This window comes from Mauremys reevesii, unplaced genomic scaffold (genome assembly GCF_016161935.1).
Source record: "Mauremys reevesii isolate NIE-2019 unplaced genomic scaffold, ASM1616193v1 Contig52, whole genome shotgun sequence".
Taxonomy (NCBI): domain Eukaryota; kingdom Metazoa; phylum Chordata; order Testudines; family Geoemydidae; genus Mauremys; species Mauremys reevesii.
The window spans coordinates 279024-305019 of record NW_024100865.1 but is presented as its reverse complement, the minus strand read 5'-3'; the positions used below and the strand labels follow the sequence as shown (position 1 = coordinate 305019).

The following is a 25996-nucleotide window of genomic DNA, read 5'->3' as shown; positions in this document are numbered from 1 at the left end:
CTGGGGCTGAGACGGGGTGGGGGGGTCAGCTGTTCTGTGCGTGCAGGAGCTCTCGGAGCTGCCACTTGCAGGGGGCTGGCAGCAATCCTTGGGAGAGATGGTTAGTGCTGGGTCTGTAACCCGACTTCCTGGCATATGCCAGGCTAGGTTCTGCAGAATTAGCACCAAATAAGGCTCGGATCAACCCCCAGCCTCGCCCTTGGCTGGGGCAGCTCAGAGTCCCTGCCGGCGGCACCACAGCTCTGGAGGGAGTAGGGGGAAAGTCTCCTCCAGCAGCCGGGTCTCCCATGGGAGGTTGTTTTCCTCCCTCTTGTGGAGTCCACCCCCTCCCTGCTTGCCACTGCCCCCAGCCTGCCAGGAACGACTCACTTCTGACTCCCAGACCCTGCTGACCAGCCATGGCTCCTGCCCGGGCCAGGATGGCAACACCTCACGGGGCAGGGAGGTTCACACTATGGCTGGGGAGAGGATACCCCAGAACCAGCCCTGAGGGTTTTCTCCCTCCTCCTACACTCTGCAGGTCACTCCAACTGGGTTCTGGCTCTCAGCCACTGTGCGATGTGGCTGCTGCCCCTGCCCCTAGAACCCCTCCCCGATTTCCCCCCGCCTCTTCTCCCAGCACAGCACTACCCCTCAGCTGGGACTTACAGCAGGGCGGGTGGTCCAAGCCTCCTGCTCTTCTCCGGCTTCACTTGTCCATCATGTATCCCAGGGGAGGCAGGCAGGGCTGGTTATTTAACAGCATGCAGGGCACCAGCCACCATTTGTATTTCTGTCCTTCAAGGTGCTCCCCACCTGCAATCCATCTGGGCAGAGGAGGGGAAGGAGCTGTGTGGAGACTCAGTCCCCAAAATTACTGAGCCCAACAGCTGTGGGACGGGTGTTGGGTTCTCAGAGTCTCACTGCAGGGTCGTGGAGATGATGTTTTATAAACATGCTGGTGGAAGACCAATAAGCTGCTTCTACTACACAGCCACTTTCTAGGGGAATCCCAAGGGACTAGGTTTCATTTGGGACCCCTTCCAGAAAGCAGCTAAGGAGAGAGGTGCTACAGCTGCCTTGGGAACGCGTACTTCCAACAGATTCTCTGCCACCCAACTGGGAAAAGTCTCCATGTGTGTCAAAGACAGGAGAGCTTACGGTCCGAAACATCAAATTCCTGGAAGCTGAGAGGGAGAAGTTTGAAAGCACCCCTTGGGGAACCTACTCTGATTACCAGACAATGGCAGGATTAACTGCCTCAAGTACCATGTCACTAATCCAGCATGCCAGGGACATCATAGCGTGCAAAGGCAAACCCGGTGGTTTACGAGCAGCTGTTTTGCTTGACCTAGATACAGAATTCTAGTTTTGCCTGGGAGGGGAAGGAACACGAGATTCTTTGAAAGCGCTGCAGCTTTAAGCACCAGAGAGGCAAAGGGCTCCTCAGATTTTCAGCCTTCAGTAAAATGTGGCAGCCCTTACAGAGACAAGCAAGAAACTGCCTGGAGACACAGAATGGCTCCCCTGAAGTCACAAACCTTTGCTAACCTGTCACCACCTGCTGGCGAAGGAAGCAGCACACCATTCACTGCTCCCGGTCTGGCCACACAAACGCGCTTGGCAGCTTCACTGAGTCAAGACAGCACTCGCCAGATGTTCTGGCTCCCTCAAAAGTACTCTAATGACCCAGCTTTGCAGGGCAAAGCTGAGGGGTTTTTTTTGTTTCTTTTTTGGGGGTGTGTCCAAAGAAGGGGAGGAGATGGACGAATGACTCAGCTGAACCAAAGCCTGTGGGCTGCACTTCCACAGGCGCATCTTTTTTGGATTTTTTTTAAAGCTGCAGTTCCAAAGGAATTTGTTGGGGGAAGTTCTGGGTTATACAGGCAGTCAGATGAGATTCTAAGACCAGAAGGGATGGTTGTGCTCTATGACCCTTGCTTGCTGACATCCCCCAGTTCAGAGTCCAAAAGGGAAGAGTTCAAAGGGAGGCTCAAAGCACTGTTGAAAACCAGTCAGGCTATCCAGTACCTTAGAGCACCTTCAGACATTGCCACTATTTGCATCTCTTGGATTCCCCACTCATTATGAATGGACTTACAGTCTGTATTCAGTGCTCCTTAGCATGTGGCTTGGGATACCCAATGCCAGCTGGCTGAGCTTTTCTGGTAGTTCCACCTGTGTATTTATACAACCCAATTACCTCATGGGGCTTCCTCACCCAACGGCAAGAGACAGAAAGCAGAGAGGAAAAACTATTAAACTGTTCCACAAAATACCGAGCCATATAAAGTGCAATGTTACCACTGAGGCTAAAAAAATTCAAGGTTCACGTCAGGGTGGCTGCATGTTTAGTGGCCTAAACACCATGACTGTGGATGTGATAGACCTCAACCTCGAAGCACTGGATGTAGGCAAAGGGAGTGCTGAAGACAGCTCAAAATCAACAGAGAATCAGGCTAAAGACAACTGTTAATGTGTTAAGGAACCAAAAAGGATTGATTTGTTATTTAACAGCCCTGCTGCTAACAAGACGGAGGGAGAGAGTTGGGGTGTTTTTTTGGACATTTCCACTGGCTGGTAAATTGTATTACCCCATTTCCCAGACTGACTCAAGGGGTTGGGGGGGGTCAACCCCTTCCCCAGCAGCTTTAGTGGAACTGAAATTTACAGGGCTGATTACTTCCGTATTTGTTCTGATCTATAGCAGCTGGGATGACCTCCCAACTCCAGGGGAAGAAGTGGCTAATTATTGTCTCTCCGCCACCACAAAATGTTGCAACTGCTACAAAATAAAGGGAGTTTCACACCTCTGAACAGGGACTGGGAATTGCTTACAAATTAGTGTCTGGAATCCAGAGGCGATACCCTAGCAGATAAATTAAAGGGCAAGTCAAACATTGGTCATTTGTGAGTGTTCTAAACAGAGATCAAACTTTCAGGTTTACTATCTTCTCCCACCAACTCTAATTCTATTTTTATTAAAGGAGTGATTTCCTCAGATGCATCTTCCTCCCTTCCCTCTGGAGAGTGTGTGTCAAAATCTCATTGTGTATGATCAAGAAGGAAGAAGAATCTATACACAATGATTAGCCCTGATATTTTAATGGAAATACTGCTCTACAGTCAAGTTTACAACATTTGTATAGAAATCATCACATGGATAGGTGGCCAAGGATCATATTACAGAATACAAAAAGCAATTTAAAGTAAAAAGAAATCTTTGCTATTGCACAGGCTGGGATCAGAGCTTGGAGCTCAGAAGTCAGACGTCGGGAGGGATGAAAGCTGTAGGTGAATACCCTGCTGCAGGAGGAGATCTCCTTGTTTTATTGGGTTTTTTTCCTAGGTACCTTGAACAACAGGAATCCCGCCATGTTAACCCCATTCCGCTCAAACAACATGCAGGCACAGATTCTTGGACAAAACACCCACAAAGCAGCAGCAGCTGTTACTTCCAAGCTGGTAAAGTCTAAATTATCCAGACTTCCACTTCCAGATCAGCTTTAACATACATTGAAAAGAAACACCTGAGGGTTGGGTGAGGCGCAGGGGAGTGTGTGTAAAACCTTTGAAATGGAAGAGGACACAATAAAACCCCCTTCCTGGAACAGAGTTCAGAAGAGGACTTGGAAAAGCAGCAAAGCTGCATTCACAGCTCTCCAGCTGAGACAACGGAAGCTGTTCGGGCACAACTGGCAGCATTGTTTTGTGCAAGGAAAAGATGCCTCCTCTGAGGAGGAGAGACAGTGCAGTTGGGTCTGTCGTGGCTTACGAAGTCCATGCCAACTTGTCTGAAAACCAAAATCTTCCAATGCTTAAATATATGCCAGCACTAAACTTCTATGCTTAAAAAAATATATATCCCATTTGTGGATTTCACTAGTGAAATGCGTCACACAGCCTACCCGCCTTGCCACTCACACACACACACACACACACACACACTCACTCTAATGAAATACTGGTTTGGTACTTAGGATGTTTTCTCCAATACCGAGAGGGAAAATACATAAGCACAATCAACCCCAGCTAGGTAGCTCAGCAACACGTCCCAAAAGCAAAGGTTCTCTGAGCTGGAAGACCAGGTGGATAAAAATTACCCACCCAAAAAAATAATTAAAAAAATTAAAAGTGAAGATATATAAATATATATTATATAACAGGCTGCTTAGAACATGGTCATGTTCACCACAAAACACACACATTGAGGGGAGAAGGCAGAGGCAGATTGTGAAGCCAATAATAAAATGGTCAAATGTCCCCTCTCCGCACTGCAAACTGCATGCTGCGTGGTGCCTTTCAGAACAGGAACAGGGCTGTGGGTGAGCGAGTGTCTTCCTCAATAAGAACCAAGACGTATTTTTATTTACAAAAGAGAGAAAAGTTTCCACACAAAAGCACTACAATGATAACTCCCTTTGGTAAAAAGTGTAATAAATGGCTCCATAGGTCTGTTTGTAGGTACTAACTCTCAAGCCACCTAGTACTATGGTACACAAGAAGCTGGTACAGTTATGCTAGCACATCAAGCAAACTTTCTTTAATAAAAAACAACAAAAAAATTGACAATATGTACATTTATTTACAAAAAGGAAGGGGAACATGTTAAAATTGTGTTGTTTCTGCTGTGTGTGCGTATGTGTGTGAAAAGCTGGTGCATGGCACTAGGAAAGACTAGTAAAGAAGCAGGTACAAAACAATCCCACTGGCACTAGAAAGGACAGACCAATCTGAACTGGCTGAATCAGGAGTCCAGCAGGGTGAAGGAGGGAGGAGTCGAGGGTCCGATCCAGGAGATGGTGTTTTCAACAGCTGGACTGCACAGATGGGTGACCCCGGGTGAGATCCTGGCAAACCTGCAGCAGCCTAACAGAGGAGAATCCAGTTGTGATAGGCACCTCTGGGTTTCACGACATATCTGAGCATGTAACTTTAAATGCACCACTCCGGTCAGGATGTATGCAATATCCAGTTCTCTTCCCTTGAAGCTCAGGCCATTGAGAAGTTAGTCTCAGATCTGCTGGTGCGTACGAGCTAGCTGCATTTCTCTAGGATCACTCAGTTCTGAAAAGGGTCCTTCCCTCCACAGTGCACGCTGAAGTCAAAGGCCTGTTGGCAACAGTTCCAGCTTAGGTTTGTAGAGATTCGTTTTCCTAAACCGAATCCCGCTGGTGACAGACTGTACCAGCTTCGCACTAGTGAACTGGCCATGTTACGGAGATATACAGTGAAAGGAGAAAGGCATCTTCCTCGTTTCCTTGATACACACATACGCACACACACCACGTGATCTTCCCTCACTCAGGGACTTTACGGTGTCTTGAATATTGTGCCGTATTTGACACGGTACTTGTTAATGCTCACAAAGTGCAGAGTCTCTGTATCACAGGTAGTGGTACAGGGCACCAAACCCTCCAACCCTTCTTGTTTGTCTCAGCTGCCATTTCTGGGTCACATGCTCCTTGGTCCATCTGTCCACCCAGGCTTGGAACCGCTGGTGCAGCCGCTTGCTCACTCTTTCATGGGACTACAGAAATGGGAGAGACAAAAAAATAAAAGGCTACAGCCACCAACATTCAGGATCACAAAACGCTTAAAAAGCAAAAACAAATCCACTTCCCTAGGCCAACAGATTTGGGATGTTTAGCTCTGCCGGGGAACTGGCAATACAAACACTGACCTTGCCGACTGACCAAGGGAAAGCCTCAGTAAATTGGAGGCAGTGTCTGAAGAAGCAGTATATTTTATTACATAGATTCAACACTGTGTTAATGAGCAAAACTGGGACACACAAAAATACATGGGCATCAGAGCAGAATTAAATACTCAATAGAAGTAACTTCCAGAAGTTTCTGACGTGACTGCTTGATTATAACCCTAATGCTGCAATAATGCTAAGCTTCTCCTATCTTTTCCCCGATTAATGGCAGTATCAGGTGATGCAAGACTGTAGTCAGCCTGCAATGCAGGTGTTTATTAAAAAAACAATACAGAAACAGTCTCATGTGCATGCAAGAATTCCAGCTGGATTAGAAGAGAAGGATGCTGAGATGGATAGATTTGTTCCCAACCTCTCACAGCACATGCGTGCATGCACACAGCATCCCACTAAAATAAAGTTATTTTGAGACTGAAACAGAGCCTAAGAAATTGCAAACCAAAAAGGAATCTCAGTAAAGTTATGAGTAATTTATAAAGGCTTAGTTGAAGTTTAACACCGACTTAATCACAGTGGTCAGTCCCAGTAACTACTATACATATTCCCATAGCTCTGCTATTCTGTTACAACCAGAACTTCTGAGTCCTGGCAAAATGTGCATTGTGACATTTCCAGGGTGGACTGATTTAAATCAGCTTTTCCATTTGTATTTCAGCTATTTTTTTAAAGTAAGATGCACTCATTAGTTGATATAACCATTAAAACTCTTTGACGTACAACTAAATAGACACTTTACGGTAGATTCGGTACATCTGTTTGCTACCTAGAAGTGTACACCACAACTATATACATTTAAGCAATTATATAGCTTAATAGTTTCAGATTCTTATTAACCAAACACTTTTAGTATGTTAGAAAATGGTCAATGATATATTGCTTATTTACTAGATAATTAACTTTTTGCTCAGATTTTGTGTCAATCTGCTTTAGAATGGTAACTGGAATTTAAACAAACAAAGCAGTATATAAAATATATTTGTATTAGACAAGACAACCTTAAATGTTATAGACACAAACTTCTCTTATCAAAAGATGCTTCACATTGACAATTAAATAATTTATTCAATAGAGAGATTAACTGTAGTCAGTGAATTAAACTGATCATTTCAGGTTGGTCTGGGAAAATTTTCAAATATGCCTAAGTGAAAGTAACTGGGGCTTAAATTTCCAGTCTCGCCTATGTCTCTTGAAAAGAAGACAGACAATCTCCTAAATTACCTAGGCTAACCAACTGTACCATATTTTTGAAACTTGACCTCAAAAGTTAGATGCCTTCCCTGACTTTCTTTATATAGAAAAGAAGCCTTTAATTCAAAGTGGGTTTGTTTTTTTTGTTTTTAAAGAGAGGGTCATGGATTCAGCATATTTATTTGTTATTTAAATGTCTTATATTAATCTTCTAAGTTTAGGCCTCAACATATTTTGTATTAAATTCTGATTTCATTTTAAACTGGTTCATTTTTAAAAAGAAAAACTTATAAGTAACAAAAAAAATTTAAAAGGAATTTTATTTAATTAAAAAAAAAAAGTCTTCCAATGTTTATCCACCCTGGACCTTTCTGTAAGTATGACATCACTGCGGCTATCCTAGTCACAGACCCAGCGCTTTCAAGCAGCTGGTACATTCGTTTGCAGTGCTCCCCTGCCCGGGAGCAACCCTGACTCCCACTCTCAGTGACTGCAGGGACAAGGCACAGCTCTTTGATGAGATGAGCTTGGAGGGCCATGTCAGAGCACGTGTCAGCATTTCAGTTCTTTGCTATCCCCCTTTTTAGGCCCACCGCGACAAGGGGGTTAGCAACCAATGTGAGGTGACCCTAGGCAAGAAACCAAGGAGTAAAAGGATGCTAACAGCTGCCGACTCTAACAGGAGAATTTGGGAAATGGAGGGGGAGGAAAGGGAGGGTTACATCTCAGGAGCATTCAGAGGAAGTTTACAGAGTCCAGTGGACGAAACCATGTCATGTCCCATCCTCAAAGCAATAGGAAGAGTGTTAAATGTTACAGGAGAACAACACCCCTCCCACCCCAGAAACGTTCTCTGACTCTCCCCAGACACCCTTTGGGAGCAAGAAGTTCAGGGAAACACCAGCTGCTCGTTCCATTCCCTTCACTCAACTCCTACCTGCTGAGCACGCAGCAGAGTGGTCCTCCTGTACATGTAATCCTCCGATTTGATCACGTACACCATCTTATAGGAGTTCAGTTTGAATTTACACTCCAGCTTGTCCAAGCTCTCCACATTCTCCATGGACTTCTTACTGTTTCCCTCCTTCCCTTCCTTCTCCTGCTGCTCCCGACCACGCCGACACTTACGGATCCGCCTCAGGTTCCTGTAAACCAGAAAATCCCTGCTGGGATTAGTGCTCATCCTCTGCCCACTAGGCTGGACGTATCTGGTGGCTCCAGGCCAGCCCTTCGGAACCCAAAGTATTGCTCAGAGTGGAATGGTCACAAATTAAAGTCCTTTAGGCTCATGTGCCTACCATGAGCCAACTCACTGATCTCAGCTGTTTACGGAGAGTGGGGGCCTTTCACAGCTATTTCGCAACCAACTCCCTGCTAGTGAAAAGTACTGACTCAGCACCTCCCACACTCAGCTAGACGGCTTCTGTAAGCAAAGACATGATTGCCAAAAAAAAAAAAAAGGGGGGGGGAGGGGGGGCTTGTGACTCCCCAAACCTCTGACCTCCCTGCTGCCTGTGGCCTATGCCCTCTCTCAGTCACTGGAGAGCAGGAGCCCAGGGTGGGCTCTTGGAATAAGCAGCAGCACTGTGTCTCTATATGCTACTCCCAGGTTAATGTCTTCTAAAGTGGCAGAGTACTAAAAACAAACAAGAGACTGCAACAGCCAACACTGTGACGGAGTAAGATCTTTCTCCCTCTGCTGACATGGGTACTTCTGGCCTGTGTGTCACTTTTCACAGCCACAGCTTGTTCACTCACCTTGGCAGGAAAACCGGCTCCTGGGCCAGGTGTTCCCGAAGTTCGGGAGAGGTAGAATCAGAGCTGACGTACTGCTCTACGTAGTCTGACCAACGCTGAAATTGGGCACAGAACACAAGGGGTTAACCAACATCTGCCAAATCAAACAATTCAAACCCAACTCTGATGGGTCTCACCCACTTGCTCAGGGTCTAACTGATCTCCACATTTGGGGTCAGGAAAGAATTTTCCCCTCAGGTAAGATTGGCAGAGACCCTGGAGGGGTTTTGCCTTCTCTGCAGCATGGGGCATAGATCACTTGCTGAACTAGTGTAAATGGTGGATTCTCTGTAACCTGAAGTCTTTAAATCAGCCAGAGGTTAGAGGCCTACTACAGGAGGGGGATAGGTGAGGTTCTGTGGCCGGAAATGTGCAGGTCAGACTAGATGATCATGAGGGTCCCTTCTGGTCTTAAAGTCTACGCGTCAGTGAGATGATCACAATGGTTCCGTCTAGCTTTGGAGTTGATGCATCTCTGCAGCCATTTCTAGCAACCTCCCAACAATCCTCCCCATCCCCACTGCTCAAACTAATCCTTCACATGCACTGTCTCTTCCAGTCTCACAGGGCTCCTGGGGCCACGGAGTCTCCACCTGCAGGGAGGGGGGAGGTGTCCTCTGCTTGCCAGACTCTGATTGTGTAACGACATGGTTGCGGCTTGTTTTCTCTGGTTATTGACAAATGGCATAATGCAGACTGGCTGGGTGCAGCAGGGCCATGGCCCAGGGCACTATGGGCATCCTTCCTCCTACCAGCCTCGGTGGAAGCAGGATGCGCAGGGGAGGAAAACGGATTGGGTCCCATTTGTTATTATCAACACCAAGAGCACCACCTATTAATATGGAGTCCCCAGTGCCTCTAGGGCTTGTAACAAAACCAACCCACAACGAAACCTGCTGAGGAGTCAGATCAGAAAGCAGGAACACCACCTTTTAAAACCCACCTGACAGAGGGTGTTACAATGAACCCAACCCACTTGGCAGGAAAAGCCTCTAAGTACAAATCACTCCTCACCTGCATAGTATCTCATGGCATCCTCCACAACCAGCTGGATACAACTGCCCGGCAACACGTCATGGAACTGAGTCAGGAGCAGCAGCCTGAGCACGAGGGACCGAGGCAAGAACCAGAAGACAGCTATGGATTAGTATCACTATGAAGGAACTATGCCACCCTCATTCTAGAGGACAAAGCCTTTTGTATCTTGCTGACGGCTGATGGGGACTGCAACAGCCAGGCAGTTCTCACATGCACATGGTAACTGTGGCCTTCTGGCTTCAGGTCACCACTTTCATTCCATCCATCAAAAACGTGAGTTCTGCCGGACCCTGCTCTGCTGCTATTGGAGACAAGAGAGAGTGCAGCCGGCTCGAAGGCCCTGCGCTCTCTTAGCAGTCACCTGAACCAGGTATTCCTAGTCTTGTTCTGGGAGGATTCCCTGGGCACAGGTTTGGGAATTCACAGAAACAAATATACTTGTTCCTTCAATTCCCTGCTTTGGCAGCAACCTTGGGCATTGGTGGTATATCAGTGTCTCCTGGTCTCTGCCTGTGGCACACAACAGTTCAGCCTCCTGAGGACCAGAGGGGTATTTCTAATAGCCTCTGATAGACAGGCAACTGATATACTTGTCCAATGAATTCTTCTAAATCAGTCTGTTGAGAGACTGTCTGGGGTTTGGTCTAAGCTACAAATGAATGAGGCTACTTTTTGGTTTGCTACTTAATATACTGTTTGTTACTATCTCATCTAATGGGAACACTGTGTCCGCTTGTTTTTTATATACCTGAGTGTGCTTAACGCTAGAGCCCTGCAAATCTGCGGTTATCCACTTTATATCCGCAGATATCTGCATCCACAGATGCGGTTGCATTGTTTACCATCTTTGCAGATTGCAGACTGGATGCTGGTCCAAATTTTTGTATGTGCGCAGAGCTCTACCAGTGAGGTAGGGTGCGGATGCAGATGCATATAGAAGGGGGAGTGAGGATTGCAGGTCAGATACAAGTTAATTATCACGGATGCTGATCCAAATTTCTGTATCGGCACAGGGCTCCAATTATCACTGCAGCTTTATCCAATCAATAGTGGCACTCGGACGAACTACTTTACCTCCAGAGATGCTGCAGTTTGATGGAAGGATACTGGAAAGTATTTTTCTGGGTCAGAGCAAAACTACTCAGTACTTCAGCATCATGGAGTATCCGCTCGCACTCCCGATTCCCTTTCTTTATCTGATCCCAAAGTAGGTGGAAACAGGAAGAGCTTTATCAGAGGAGATTTTTGCCATCTGTTGCAAAACATTATATCAGGCATCGGGATGTAGACGGTATCTATCACTGTGGGGGGGAAGGGATAGCTCAGTGGTTTGAGCATTGGCCTACTAAACCCAGGGTTGTGAGCTTAATGCTTGAGGGGGCCATTCAGGGAACTGGGGTAAAAGTCTGTCTGGGGATCAGTCCTGCTTTGAGCAGGGGGTTGAACTAGATGACCTCCTGAGATCCCTTCCAACCCTAATATTCTATTATATATTCACAAATAGAAATGAGATTCTCTTTTCCCTGAAGGTATCTTCTCCAGAGCCCCTCCCACTGTAACAGCAGAGATTACAGTCACTCAGAAATTAGCTAACTGTTCTGAAAGATGGTACTTCCCACAATGCTGTTAATTGATAGCAGCACCCAATGCTGCCGTGTCAGTTTTGGAAACAACAGGGTTTGGGTGGCAGCCTCTCTGTACCATGTTTACAGAGGTCAGGCAGAGAGACACACTCAACTGAGGGCTGAATGCCCCTTCCTACTACAGGGAAAACCACCAGTGGCTCAGCAATCAACCCGAGAGCCAATGAGCAGCTTTTGCTCATCTCTGGCTCAAACAAGAGCATCCCTCTTGTTTTCAAACACAGTTCAAAGAGACCCTGTCAATAGTTTAAAGCTGAGACTTAAGGCCTGTAAAGAAGAAAACCTGAATTAACCAAAAGCAGTGCTAAAAACCCCAACCCACCAATGCTGTGCCAGTGCATGAGACCTAGAAAGTGGACCAACTAGAAACAGGGTGTGTCTACGCTGGAACAGAGCTTAAATAGAAATGGCGTTCAAAACAGACCATCTGCAAGAGTCTTGTCTACACTAGGGTTCAAGCCAATGGGAGTTTTCTGTTAATTTTCATGGTGCAGTCAGGGCACCAATCATTGTAGCACATAGGGCTCTGTCCTAATAACTTATATTGGACTAACTGGGAAAATTACATGGGCTCAAAGCTTTAGAGAATCACAAGGTCTTTATCGGGTCCTACTATGGTGCTAAATTGCACCAATGATGGCACACCAAGGAGATGGATTCAGAGTGGAAGTCTTCCCTACTGGTCAGAGTTAACATTGATCTAGATAGTTTCCACCCACTGTCTTATCTCCCCTCCCATCCCGGGCAAGTGGTAACCTGGGCCTGGGTGGTATAAGAGCCGTTGTGTAGCTCCAGGAACAGTTCTCCTGTCCAGGTGAGCAACTGGGTCTTCTCCTTCTCCAGCATAGAGAAAAACTGGTCAGGTGTGGACATCTGAACCCTATGGGGGAGAAATGCAGATAGTAACAGGACAGGCTTAGCAGCTGCTGCCCACTGCAGAGGGAACGAGGAGCCCTGTGGTTCCTTCCCTAGCATGAGTTGATGGTTTGCAAGTGGGAAAGCAACAGCCCCAGCCGTGAATCATCAGCTCCCTCCAGCCCCACTCTCCAGAATGCTAGGACCAAAGGGGTTAGCAGAAATCTCTCAAGAGTCAGCAGTCGGCACTGAGCTCTGAAGGACAGATGAGGAGAGAGAGCAGAGCCTCCCCAGACCTGGGCAGCCCATCCGTATCTCTCATTCTCTTCAGCCTGTCCAGCATCTTCTGAGTCGGGCCACCTCCTCCGTCTCCAAACCCAAAGAGAGCAGCGCTGTGGTTCACACGGCCTTTGTCTTTGTTGTTGTTCATGGTTTTCAGCATCTAGAGAAGATTATGTATACACATGACACGTAGTGTCAGACCCTCACATAGTCAAGCCAAGGAGAGCCCTGCAGGCGTAAAGATCAGGCACTAGCTTGTTGTCTTCTCACCATGTTCATTCTCTTTTCAGCTCTGCCTCCCGGGACACATCCACCAGGGCCCAGGGAGACAGGAGAATCTGGAGAAGTTGAGAGCCCTCCTGCAGTGACTCATCAGCTCCCCACTCCCCTGTGAATTTATCTTTAAAATGCAGCTCATTATAGAAACTCAAGGCTCTGACACATTGCATGGACAGACAAATCTGGGCTTTACTCCAAACCTCTAAAGCCCCCAGCTGCTTGTCCTATCACCTTTCCCCACCTACTCGCTATGTGGCACTCCCCTCCAACAGTCTTTGCTTACAGCCCAGATGGCGGTGACATTCCCTTGCAAGCTGGGTACGCTGGGACAGAAAGACAGAAGCATACCCATCTGCCTAAAATGTCATATCGCTCACCTCCTCCACTCGACCTTTTAGGTCATAGGAATTGCCAGGCGGGAAATGGGTCAGAACTTGGGAGCCGTCGATGCCTTCCCAGAAAAAGGTGCTGTGCTGGAAGAGAGCAAAATGTCACCAAGGGGGAGTCTATTACAGCTTCACAGGGGGACACCACAGGGACAGCCAGAATGGGGCGCACGAGTCCAAGGAGCTACTGAAAGGAAACTTCTGGTTGCTCACTATTAACTTTTCAAAGCTGTTGGCGTCATACTTCAGAACCTTATCATGATGTGATCAGTAGCCAAATCTTCTCTTGTCGTGGCTAATGAACTACCTGATCCAGTCAGCCTCATGTAAAGCTCTGGTGAGCTCTCTGAATGAGGGCCTGTCAAGGTTCCTTCCCCACTCTGAACTCTAGGGTACAGGTGTGGGGACCTGCATGAGAACCTCTAAGCTTAACTACCAGCTTAGATCTGGTTTTACTGCCACCACCCAAATTATTTATGAGTTATCAGGGAAACTCTGTCTACTGCCTCCCTAGAATATTTTCCTCCCAAGTACTATAACCCTTCCCTGAGTAGCCTTAAGAGACTTTTCCACCAAGTTCCTGGTGAACACCGATCCAAACCCATGGATCTAAAAACAAGGAGAAATTAACCATTCCCCTTCCTTTGCCCCCCACCAATTCCTGGTGAGTCCAGATCCAAACAAGGAAAAATCAATCAGGTTCTTAAAAAGAATGGCTTTAATTAAAGAAAGAAAGGTAAAAATCATCTCTGTAAAATCAGGATAGAAAATAACTTTACAGCGTAATCAGATTCAAAGAGCCCAGAGGAACCCCCTCTAGCCTTAGGTTCAAAGTTACAGCAAACAGAGGTAAACCCCCTAGCAAAAGGAACATTTACAAGTTGAGAAAACAAAGATAAAACTAACACGCCTTGCCTGGCTGTTACTTACAAGTCTGAAATATGAGAACTGGTTCAGAAAGATTTGGAGAGCATGGATTGATGTCTGGTCCCTCTTAGTCCCCAGAGCGAACAACCCCCAAAACAAAGAGCACACAAACAAAAGCCTTCCCCCACCAAGATTTGAAAGTATCTTGTCCCCTTATTGGTCCTTTGGGTCAGGTGTCAGCCAGGTTACCTGAGCTTCTTAACCCTTTACAGGTAAAGGGATTTTGGTGTCTCTGGCCAGGAGGGATTTTATAGTATTGTACACAGGAGGGCTGTTACCCTTCCCTTCATAGTTATGACAGGAGCGAGCCCACTGGGCAGATTCCCATACACATGTGCACACCCCCCACAGCAGGAAAGACCAGCTCACCGGGAAGGTGTTCACCAGGCTCCAGCTGAGTTTCTGAGTGAGGAACCATCGTATCCCACAGCCACGCATCACCTGGGGCAGCTGGGCCGAGTATCCAAAAGTGTCTGGCAACCAAAACTGGGAGCAGAGAACAGAACGTGAGAGAGAGAGAGAAACACAATCCCATCACCTGCTCAGATGTCTCTCAGACAATGTAGTCTGCACCTATCTCTCCATACATCTCTAGAGCCGAGATGGGAACAGGCCCAAATTCTGGATACCCCATATAATGAGCCACGTATCACTGTGGCCCTAATGCCCTCCACAGGGCCCCTCAGCCTGGAGAAAATATTGCTAGGTAGTGGGTGCTATATGAACTGGCCAAGGCCTATGTACTGGGGGGTAGGAAGAGGTACGCTGCACTAATATATCCGAGGCCCTAGCAGCCTCCAGCTGCAATTTCTTGTGGATGGTCCAGCCGTTCAGGCACTAGTTTAGGACTTGGGAGACCTGGAATAAAGTCCCTGCTCTGCCACAGATTTCATGTGTGACCTTGGACGAGTCACTGGGCCGGTCTGTGCGTCAGTTTTCCCATCTATACAGTGAGAATAGCAGCACTGCCCTTCCCCACAGGGGCGCATGAGGATAGATACAAAAGAGATTGAAAGAATTCAAATACCACGGTGATGGGCCACATACATACCTTAGATAGATCACTCCAAAGTGAGCGTGTCCCACCAAGAATGAAGCAGAGACACCGGGAATATCAGCTCTGGAAGGGACCACATGGATCACTTCCCCACCCCCACAGAGAAGGAACATGTAGAGGATCCACCGAGGAGGAACACATACCTCCGAGCAAAGCTTCCCAAACTGCTGCTGGAAAAACCGCTGTCCCTGCAGGAACTGACGCACCATTGATTCGCCACTGGGAAGATTCCCGTCCTGGGAGATAATGGCAGCCCTGAGGAATTCTATGCAGATCTCCTGCCCCGCTTGCCAGCAGAGAAAGGAGAGTGGCCACCCCAGTAGCATGCACCCCATGGCAGGCCCAATCCATACAGCTCCCAGCTGAGACACTGCAGTCATGTATGGACTTGACACACCCTCCAGAGGGGAGGGGGAGGGTAACAGAGTCTGGGGAAAGGGAAGAGCTGTGTTCACAATACAGCTGAGGGTGCTACTGCGTTATGGTTCCAGGGTATAAGGCTGCCTAATCTACAGTTGGGGGTACAGAGGGTAGGACTCCCTGGAACAGGGCTAGGATTCCAGTTGATAGGACTCCCCAAGCTAGTGCTATGGTTCCAGAGGGTCGGGCTCCCAAGGCTAGGGCTAGGGTTCACGTAGATAAGACTCCTGCAGCTAGGGTTGGGTTCCAGAGGGCAAGGCTCCCCAAGTTCAGGTTAGATTTCCAATCGATAAGACACCCCGGCTAGTGTTAGGGTTCCAGAGGTTAGAGCTAGGGTAACAGGGCTGCCCAAGCAAGCATTAGGATTCAAGATGGTGCGACTCCCCAAGCTAAGGTCAGGGTTCCACAGGGTATGGATCCCCAAGGTAGCATTAGGGTTCCAACAGAGAGGACTCCTCACACTATATTTAGGTTTCCAATGCATAGGACTCCCCTGGTGAAGGTTAAAGTTTCAGAGTATAGGGCTCTCCAGGATACATTTAGGTTTCCAAAGGGTAGGAGTCACTGTGTTAGGCCCCAACGCCTAGGATTAATGTCCCAAAGGTAGGGGTCCCTGAGTTAGGATAAGGGTTCTAAAGGGTAGTGGTCTTCAGGTACCATTAGTATTCCAAATGGTAGGGTTAGGGTTACGTTTCCAGAGGGAAGGGCTCCCCAGGCTAGGGGCTGGGTTCCAAAATCCCTCTCATGATTCCCCTTGAGGGTCTGAGCAGAAGAAGATGTTAAGAGAAGGCATCTGAGACTCAGTAACTGATCTGTTAGAGACAAGACTCAGAGGGCAATGCAGAAGGGCTGCCGTGACCTTACCATTTCTACCCAGGTGCCGCCAACAGGTATGAACCGTCCCTCTTTGGCATAGTCCTGAATCTGAGCGTACAGCCCAGGATACCAGTTCCTCACCCACTCAAACTGCTGGGCCTGCAAAGAAGACAGAGCCATAAAGCACCCGGAGATTATTTTAGAGATTATCCAATTTGTCTAAAGCTTCTGACTCACAGCAGCTGCAAACCTGAATTTTCAGCAGGCATTGGAGCTCAGTGCAAATAGGACTGGTCCCAGACCTGGCAGGACAGCTACCAGGCAGGAGGCTTGGGCTGAAATCTACACCTGGCATCTGGTCTTGGGAGCATGGTAGAAACAACTTGGAGACCAGGGATAGAGAAGTCCCTTGCATAGCAGCCCCTCTCCCAGCCACTTACCATGCTCCTTAGAATATGCACTAACCTTCCTCCTGTCTTTGCTCCAAGAGTTTTGCTGCCCACCTGAGAGCGGCAGATGACAACTCACCTGCGAGCAGACAAACGTGAACTCCGGGTTCTTCTCCATCAGGCGTACAACAGTCACCCAGCTGCGAGCACACTTGCGGATAGACTCCTCGTATGGCCACAGCCAGGCTGCAGGGACAGAAGCAGGCTGATCTCACTGTGGCCACATGGCCTTTCCATTTTAAATGGCCATTATTTTATATACACATACAGCCTGTCGCCTGCCAATGCCCATTCTGTGCTGCCTTCCCCTGGCTGGAAAGACACAACTGAGCCTCATCACAACTGTGAAAAACGTGTCACGGACCATGAAATCTGGGTTCCCCCGTAAAATCTGATATTTTGTGTACTTTCACCCTGTACTATATTCTTTTATACTATAGGGTAAAAGTATATACAAGTACACAGCATTTCTCAAATGGGGGGTATCAACCCAAAAGAGGGTCTCAAGCCTATTGTATAGGGGTTGCAGTACTGCTACCCTTACATCTATGCTGCCTTCAGAGCTGGGTGGCTGGAGCGCGGCAGCTGCTTGCTAGGCACCAAGGTCTGAATGCAGTGCCGCTGCCAGCAGCAACACAGAAGTAAGGATGGCATAGTATGGTATCGCCACCCTTACTTCTACCTGCTGCTGCTGGTGGCACTGCCTTCAGAGCTGAGTGGCCAGAGAGCAGCGGCTGCTGGCCAGGAATCCAGCTCTGAACGCTGCGCTACTCCTGGTTGCGGCACTGCCTTCAGAGCTCGGCATCAGTCCAGCAGCCACCATGCTCCAGCTACCCAGCTCTGAAGGCAGTGCAGAAGTAAGGGTGGCAATACCGCAACCACCCCTATAATAGCTTTGCAACCCCTTTTGGCCTGGGACCCCTAGTTTGAGAAACACGGACTTAAGGGCTTTACAGGTTTGTATTTTGCTCTTTTTCCATACATATTCATGCTTTGTTTACAACTGCGTGAAATTTAAGATTTAAATATCTGAAATTGTGACAATAAAGATTTTTAAAATGCTATGACCATGCAATTCACAAAGATGGACGGTGAATTCGGTAGGGCCCTACTCATCTGGGATCCAAGCTGTGCTGCCTTTACAAGAATCAACCACTGCAGGGTGTGAAGACATGGGAAAATCACACTATTAAAATGTCAATGGATTGAAGCATGGCTGTAAGTCCTGAAGAGTCCTCAGCTCACGGGGCTGCTGCCTGTCCTGGATACCTCACTTCCTTTCCCCACAATAGCATGACTAGGAAAACCCCACTGGGAATTTGAAATCTAGGGGCCAGGCAAAGCAACTAAGGAATGGGCATGGAAGGCTTTGACATGCCCCTTTGTAAAGGATGCCTTCCAGCCTTGTGGTAAGTCACCATCTCCAGTCAGGCTGACACGGCTACATACATTTTGTAGCTGATAGCTGGGATATCCCTGTCCCTTATCCTAGAGGCTCAGAGCATCACTTCTACAGAACACTCAGTGCCTATTCGCCTGAGAACTGCTCCCCTCTGGCAGCACCCAGCATCACTGGCCAGCCCTACTAACCACAGGCCTTTCCATAGCACGCATCCCCTGGACCCATTCTTACCAGAATCAATGTGGCAGTGGCCCATAGCATGGATGGAGTGCTGGCTCTCGCCATTCTTCTGCCTAAAGATGGAAGAAGCGAGGTGACGCACTGCAGGGAAGGTAGAGGAGTCTGTGACATCAAGCAGGTTAACCATCTGATTGGCCACATATAGTGTCTGGAAGCTCCGCTGGTTTTCCTCCCCGAGGAACTGAGGGAGGGCAAGAGTGAGAAGAGAGAGACGCTTAGCTCAGCAACTCTTATATCGGACAGGCTGAGAGTCTGTATGATGGATAGCACGCTGAACTGCTGCACATATGGACAGCCCATTAGCAGTGTCCTACCAACTTCCCACCTCTCTACCAATGACACGTGTAGCCTGAGGCAATACATACGCAAAGATGGTGTTTCCTTCCCCTACTATACACATTTCACTTTTTTGGAACTCAGAGGCTGCTGATGTTAGCTGACATGATGAAACAAAGGAGACACTTCCAGTTGTACACAAACTACAATGGCAAATACTTACTGCTTCAGGTCTTTTTGGTAGACGCTGGAGAGCTGGGGGAAGGAGGTCAAACCAAAGGGAAAGTCATGAAAAAAGGAGGAGAGAGGGAGATAGAGGAGCTGGAGAATAAAAGAGACAGAGGACTGAAGTATTTACCTTGGCCATGTCCACTAGTATCTCAAAGTCTACCAGCAGCTCATGGACATCCCTGTTGAAGACCACAAGCTCCGCCTTGTGCAGGGTGAACTTCTTGTCAGGGTCAGGAGGTGCAATCAGGCTGCCTTTTCCAGCCCCAAAGAGACCATTGCAGGCAACTTCCACGTAGACAGTCAGACTGTAGAAATGAGAAAAAGGGAAACAGAAGTCACCAGAGATCAATGAGCAACTCACTGTGTTCTCTGCATAGAGACTGGGAAACAAGATCTGCCAAAAGCACAGGAACGGTCGGACCAGGCCAGACCAGTGGCCCGTCTAGTCTGGTATCCTGTCTCTTACGGTGGCCAGTGCTTCAGAGACAGACAGACATACTACACCAACCTAACTGTGCAACACTACCCCACGAGGGACACATTTCTTCCTCATCCTACTTAGTGAGCAACTCACACCCTGAAGCACAGCAATCAATAAACCTTGTCATTGTAATCCAGCCTGATGTTACCTCATGAGCTGAGCAGCCAATAGGTGACAATGCTACATCACTGGTCCTCACAGCTCTCAACAGAGAGGCCTGGGCATTTTCCCTGTGTGGTGTGGCTGTGCCAAGAGTACCTCACAGCCCCTCCAACCAGTGCAGGGTGGGGGTTTCCCTGAATTTCAGCAAGCATCAGTGCTCACCTGTGAGGCTCTGCCTCCTTGAGGCTGTCTGTCAGGATATAGCTGGTCTTCTCCCCTTCTTTAGTCAAACCCTGTGTGTCACGACAGGGAGGAGGAACATTAAAATAGCTCCATGACAACACGCACGTCAGAGATGTTAACACAGGTTCAATGGGAATGGCTGCCATGCTGCATCAGTACAGAATCACTAACCCATGGCTTGTTGATACATATCAGCAGAGGGGCCCCTTCTGACACATGGCAGATTACCACGGAGTTGTGCGTACTGAGACTGTGCTCACTGTTTGCCTGTAGAACTACTACAAAGACCATTTGCAGCACCCCGCTGAATGAAGATTTTGCTCAAACTCCCTAGGACATGTCTCCATGCCTCATCAAACAGACACTAAAAACATCATAGAAAGGGTCGGCTTCTCCTGGTGAGTTGCTGCAACCGCAGGGTTAATACCAGTCCCATGGGTATTCCATGCCAGAGACCAATGGTCAGGAATATTGCATTAAAAACCTCACAAAACAGGGAAGCGCTATATAATTAGAGGAAATTCAAATCCAGTCTGATGCAAACCATGTAACAAATGGCAGGGAATTCCGACAGCCCCATTATAAAGGGCTGAGGCAGAGGACATGTCATGGAAACAGCATTGATTGCAGCACTGCCTATGACATACTTCTAAGAAAGATCTAGCATTGGCACACACACTTCCTCTTACCTGAACCGGCTGCGCATCCCTCCACACCATCCCTTCCCCATCGCTTTCCCACAGGAGATGCACTTCCTTCCCCACCCATTCTCTGGGGATGCTAAGCTCCACTTTAAACCAGCAGGTCCACCACCTGAAAGACAGGTACATACACTTCTGAACTGATGTTGAGCCGTTCCTGATTAAGCATTTCCCTATGAAAGGTTAACATGCACAAGACACTACAGCCTCAGTAGAATCTCTAAGGAGGTCTGTGGGGAAAGCACATAGTATGTACAGACACCAATGCACAAACACACACAGGAGACAATCCCGCCAGGGCTTGCTTTTATGTTTTCCTAAGAGTGAAAGATGCTCAACTGACAGCCCCGTAGACAGAGATCTGCTCTGTATAGATCAGGTATGATAGGGCAGCAGTACAAGCACCCCACGCTCTGCCTCCACCCATACACATCAAACCAGACCCACCAGGAACATCCACGGGCAGTTTGTTCTCCATGGCTCATCCAGTCAGACAGTCAGCAAGGGGGGAAAGTTTAGAGGCGCTTTTACAGTACAGACACCTGTTGTCTAGGAACTGGATTGAGACACCCACACATTCCACCCAGGTCCCAAAGACCCAGGGCATCTCAGCCAGCTGTCGAGTGAATCAGCCAGCTGTCTAGCAACAGTTTGACCTGCTCTCTCAGAGAAATCAGGACAAAGGAGCTGCCATGCTGGAAGCAGAAGGGGTGCACAAAGAGGGTCTCTCATTACCAGCATGGAGTGAGACCAGAGATTGTGACTGCAGGGATAGAGCAACTACCCACCAGGCAGGAAAGGCCTCAGAAGGGGAGAAAAGGGATGAAATCAACCCTATTTCATGAAGGCCCAAGTCTCAAAGATCCACTCCCCGCACCTCCATAGTCTAACATGAAGTATTCCACAGGGACTGCTGTCATGGGAGTCAAGTTGGAGGAGAGGGGCTCAGGATGGACAGAGACAAGTAATTAGCTTCCAGAGTTCTTGGGTCAAGTTTTAGTCTGGAGTTTATTTTTATAACAAATTACAAACACCCAAGAAACAGGTATTTATGATACCTCCTTTACCTGCCCAAGCATTATCACAGGCCTTCTGTTCTGCCTGGAGATTTGCCGATAGGCCCAACGCATCAATCAAAATCAAAGTCCTAAACATGGAGCTGAAAGAATCCAAAAGAGTGAGGTAGATGGCTGAGCAAAGAGATTTCAGAGTGCCTAGCTTGCAGTCTAGTCCTGCCTCTGACACTGACTTGCCACAAGGCCTCAGGTTACTTAACTTCTCCATCCCTCAGTTTCTTCCCAAATGTAAAACAGGGAGGATTAGATATCTTCTGTCCTACTTCATCAGGGGTTTGTGAGGATTAGCTAATACGCATACAAGTAACCTGAAGTTAAAGTACTAAAGATATCTTTAGGTGTAGAAAAAAATAGTTGCATACACACAGGTGTTGCACACAGTCCTACTGATTAATCTGCAGCACCTGGGGAGTAAAAATGGAATCTCACACACAGCTCATTGTGTCCCTCAAGGGGAAAAACAATAGCGACTTCACATCACTTCCTCATTTAAATAAACGTCAGTTAAAAATCAATTCACATCACTTTGTTCCTCTAAGGCTGGTACTTACGTGGGTCCAAAGGAGTCCCCAACTTTCACAGGTTTGAATTCTTGTCTGACAGCTTCATCACGTGGGATTCGCTGAGGGGTCTGGAAGCAGGAGAGAGACACCAGGGGGCAGGTGTCCCCGAAAAGCCTGCAGGAAAGATGACATGCAATAAAGCCAATCACCCCAATGTACGAGGATCTGTCTCCCGATCTCCTGACAAAGGCTAAAGCTTTGTCATGCTTGGTTTTTCCCCAGTGGTTCACCATTGCAGAAACATTCAGTTTAAAAAAAACCAATGTTTTAAAAAACTAACAATCCTCTTGCTTATTAGCCTGACAATAATCCTGGGTGCCCAGCGTGGCATGTGGTCACCAATGGCAGCAGAACACCTGTATCTGCCTTGTATATTTTGACTACCACAAGTGCCAAGCCATGGAGATTTTCTTTCTTCCCACAAATCACACCATCATAGAAACGTACGGCTGGAAGGGACCTCTAGCCCAGCCTCCTGTGCTGAGATAGGATCAAGTAAACCTAGAAGGCCATCCCTGACAGGTCTTTGTCCAAGGTGTTCTTAAAAAACCTCCAATGGTGGGGATTCTACAACCTCTCTAGGTAACCTGTTCCAGACCTTAACTATCCTTATAATTAGAATTATTTTCCTGATGTCCATCCTAAATCTCCCTTGCTTCAAATTAAGCCCATTACTTCTTGTACTATCCTCAGTGGATGTGGAGAACAATTGATCACCATCCTCTTAATAACAACGTTTCCCTTTTGTTCTTTTCTATTTAAATGATAGGAGCCCCCATTCAACGCCTTACAAATACCTTTGCAAGCAAAGGTTACAGCATATTAGCACTGGATGAAGCTATGACAATCTACATCACCTGAGGATCTGTCCCTAAGTGAACTCACATGAACTACATATAGCAATACCATGGTACAGTTATTTACTTGTACAGATTTTAAAGACACTAGCTGAGCAGCAATAGTCACATTATGACTTAAAGCATCAAGAGGAAATGTATAGTCCAGACAGAAATTCCACTCCTGAAGCAGCAGAGTGACATAGTCTTAGACCCAACATGTCATTCATTCATCTGAGTTCTGAAGAAGGTGGTTACAATGCAATTATTGGTTTGTTCTTTTCCAGGAAAACAGGACTGAAGGATTTTTTTAAATGTAATACAAGGGGGGGGGGGGGTTTGACATAAGGTAAAAAAGGTAATAATTGGAGATATACCAATCTCCTAGAACTGGAAGGGACCTTGAAAGGTCATTGAGTCCAGCCCCCTGGGCCTTCACTAGCAGGACCAATTTTGGCCCCAGATCCCTAAGTGGTCTCCTCAAGGATTGAACTCACAACCCTGGGTTTAGCAGGCGAACACTCATACCACTGATATCATACCACTCATATCCCTTCCCCCTGGTTAGTGGCTGCACCATGCTGCTATCAGAGTAGTGCACGTCTGTGCAGGGAACTAGAAGTGACAACAGTAGTATTGCTTTGAGGCTGGCTGGTTCCCACTTTCTCCCACCCAACACAGCCTACCTGACTCCTTTGTGCCCCATGGCAGGATTGGAGGGGGACACACACATGCAGCAATCCTGTTTAGCTCACATCTAGTTTCCTGGGCATGCATATATTCAGGCCCCAATCCTGCAAGTTATTTTAAGTGGATTGGCTGTGCGTCTATGCAGAAGCCCCATTAACTTCAATGAGGCTCCACGCTGGGGTCCTCCTGAGCAGAGCCAGTTGCAGGAGGAAGGATTTATGTGACAGCTGCCAGGAGTAGATGCAGTAATTGTAGAGTCTTTTTGTTTAAATATTTGAGAGCCAAATAACAGGAAGATTGCGGTGTTGGTAAGACAGATGGGTCTGTGAGAGGATCTCTCTGGAGCTGCTGCACAGGGTGAAAAGGAGAACCTCCTTCCTACACTGTGAGAAACCCAAAAGCATTGTCAGAATCCGAGAGAAAGAAGCAGAAAAGTGAAACTGACCAGCCTAACTGCAGCGTGAAACAGCAAAGGGGAAAGACAGAGCAGCAGAGCACCTTTGATTTGTAAAGCCTTTAAACGCACAATAAAGGAGCTTGCAAGTGTCCCTTCACCTGCCCCCGCAGCCTGCTCCAAGCTTTCGGAGCAGCGACACCCGCTGTAGTAGGTGGGGACGCCCCACCCGATCGCCCCCGCCCCGGGGCACGGCTGGACTCACTGCGACTCTCAGGCAGAGCCGCAGCCCGAGCAGCGGGTTTCACTGCGGAGAAGCCACGTCGCTTTCCAAACCCAGACCCGTCCGACCCCGGCCCGCGCTCACAGCCGGGCCAGCAGGACCCAGGGGCCGGTGGCGGCTCGGGTCCCCCAGCGGGGCTCGCTCCGCAGCTCGCCCGCGCACCCCCCGGCCCAGCGTCCCGAGCGCGAGCGCAGCGCCGGCCCGGGGGACGCCCGCCCGCGGGCCGCTGGTTCCCGGCCGGAGGGGGCGGGGCGGACCGGTCCGGCTCCCACCTGCCCCGGAGGTTGCAGTCGGGGAAGCCGGGCCCGGAGAGGAGCTTCTCGGCCCGCTCCAGCGTGGTGCGCCGGTGCTTCAGCACCTGGGGCCCGGCCATGGCCCCGCGGAGCAGCGCGGACACGGGCCGAGACACAGCTCCGGAGCCCGGCGACAGGGGGAGCCCGAACCCGTGGGCTACTGCGCATGTGCGGGGCCGGGGGGGTGTGTGGTAGTACGGTGGGGAGGGAGCGCCCCGGGGGCGGGGCCTGGGTCCCGCCTCTCCCTGTCGCCCAGCAACGGGCACTCGAGTCCCTCCAGCTCCCTTTCATGTGCTGCTTTCTAGTCCTCACCGCACGCAAGAGAGATGATTCATCCATTGGAATTAGCGATAGCACTGGGTCTTCTACTGACTCTGACCCCATTGCCTGGCAATTTTACACCTTCAAATAGTTTTACTCACACCACTGGGTTGTCACTGTTACATCAGCTGCATTGTGAATGTATCATAGGTAGAAAGGGGACCCCCTTTCAAACCCTCTCAGGCTCAAACCCTGCAGGCAGCTCCCTGTAGGTGGACGCCTGCAGAGTCTTCGGTGAGCTTCATCCTAGGTGCAGTGAGCCACCCACACTGATCAGCTTGTAAGATCGGGTACTTCATTTGTACAACTTCTCTGATGATCAGAACAGTTGCTGAAATCGTTCCCAGAAGTGTGAGCAACCAGAGAAGCTTGAACTCAATCACGTATTAAAATATACACTCTCTATCTCCACTTCTGCCAATGTGCTCAATAGGCATTCACGTTGTCCCCTAAGCCTTTAATAAGCATGGCCTATGATGGGGCTAGAAACCAGGCAAGGGCAGTCATTTAAAGATACAGCTCTGTAAGAGAAGAATTTGGGCCCTGTGAATTTCCCATGTTGCAGAATTTGGCTTCCAGAAAGTAGGAGAGTACAGAAAGTTCCACACCGCCCTTGCTTGTTCTCTCCATTCACTCCTACTGCACCATGATCCTTTGTCCAATGAGGGTTTTGATCTGACCTGAATTGTTTTCAGGATGCAGTTTCTTGGGATTCTGCGGCAAAGTCATCCCACCCCCATGGTCAAACCCATGGTAGAAGGCTCTGGGGGAGGAAATCTCCATGAGGAATCATAGAATCATAGAATCTCAGGGTTGGAAGGGACCTCAGGAGGTATCTAATCCAATCCCCTGCTCAAAGCAGGACCAAACCCAACTAAATCATCCCAGCCAGGGCTTTGTCAAGCCTGACCATAAAAACCTCTAAGGATGGAGATTCCACCACCTCCCTAGGGAACCCAGTCCAGTGCTTCACCATCCTTCTAGTGAAATAGTGTTTCCTAATTTCCAACCTAAACCTCCCCCACT

The 25996-nt window shown here is 48.3% G+C and overlaps 2 protein-coding genes across 13 annotated transcripts in view; one reads left to right on the top strand and one right to left on the bottom strand.

Annotated features, from left to right (window-relative positions):
* The window catches only part of LOC120394370 (maestro heat-like repeat-containing protein family member 1), a 47159-nt gene extending 42492 nt beyond the window's left edge, over nt 1–4667 (top strand). For 6 of the 7 annotated variants that reach the window (XM_039518594.1, XM_039518595.1, XM_039518596.1 and 3 more), the window contains one exon: nt 1083–4667. In XM_039518594.1, coding sequence (XP_039374528.1) covers nt 1083–1348 — 266 coding nt within the window. In that variant the 3' untranslated portion in view covers nt 1349–4667. The remainder of the gene's footprint in view (nt 1–1082) is intronic. The other variant, XM_039518598.1, reaches the window with a different exon arrangement.
* Nucleotides 4668–7898: 3231 nt separating this feature from the next.
* On the bottom strand, nt 7899–24796 carry LOC120394371 (alpha-mannosidase 2C1-like). 6 transcript variants are annotated; one of them, XM_039518601.1, is made up of 17 exons: nt 24629–24796; nt 22142–22267; nt 20503–20626; nt 19793–19863; nt 19115–19292; nt 18472–18661; nt 16918–17024; nt 16438–16548; nt 15297–15389; nt 14466–14582; nt 13161–13256; nt 12519–12664; nt 12124–12247; nt 10799–10920; nt 9701–9786; nt 8648–8742; nt 7899–8034 (listed from the first exon to the last, which is right to left on the bottom strand). In XM_039518601.1, exons 1-16 carry the CDS (start codon nt 24727–24729, stop codon nt 8705–8707), a joined length of 1830 nt encoding a protein of 609 aa, XP_039374535.1. In that variant the 5' UTR covers nt 24730–24796; the 3' UTR covers nt 7899–8034; nt 8648–8704. The 6 variants fall into 6 exon arrangements, with proteins under 6 accessions (XP_039374535.1, XP_039374541.1, XP_039374537.1 ...); XM_039518603.1 differs by having other exon boundaries at nt 7917–8052; XM_039518604.1 differs by lacking the exon at nt 7899–8034 and having other exon boundaries at nt 9701–9800.
* Between the last annotated feature and the right edge of the window lie 1200 nt (nt 24797–25996).

Coding starts and splice junctions, on each gene's coding strand:
- LOC120394371 (XM_039518601.1), bottom strand. CDS start 24,729: ATGGCCGGGCCCCAGGTGCTGAAGCACCGGCGCACCACGCTGGAGCGG. Junction 18,662..19,114: donor TACTAGTGGACATGGCCAAG/GTAAATACTTCA, acceptor GCCCTCCCTCAG/TTCCTCGGGGAGGAAAACCA. Junction 15,390..16,437: donor GCGGCACCTGGGTAGAAATG/GTAAGGTCACGG, acceptor ATTATCTCCCAG/GACGGGAATCTTCCCAGTGG.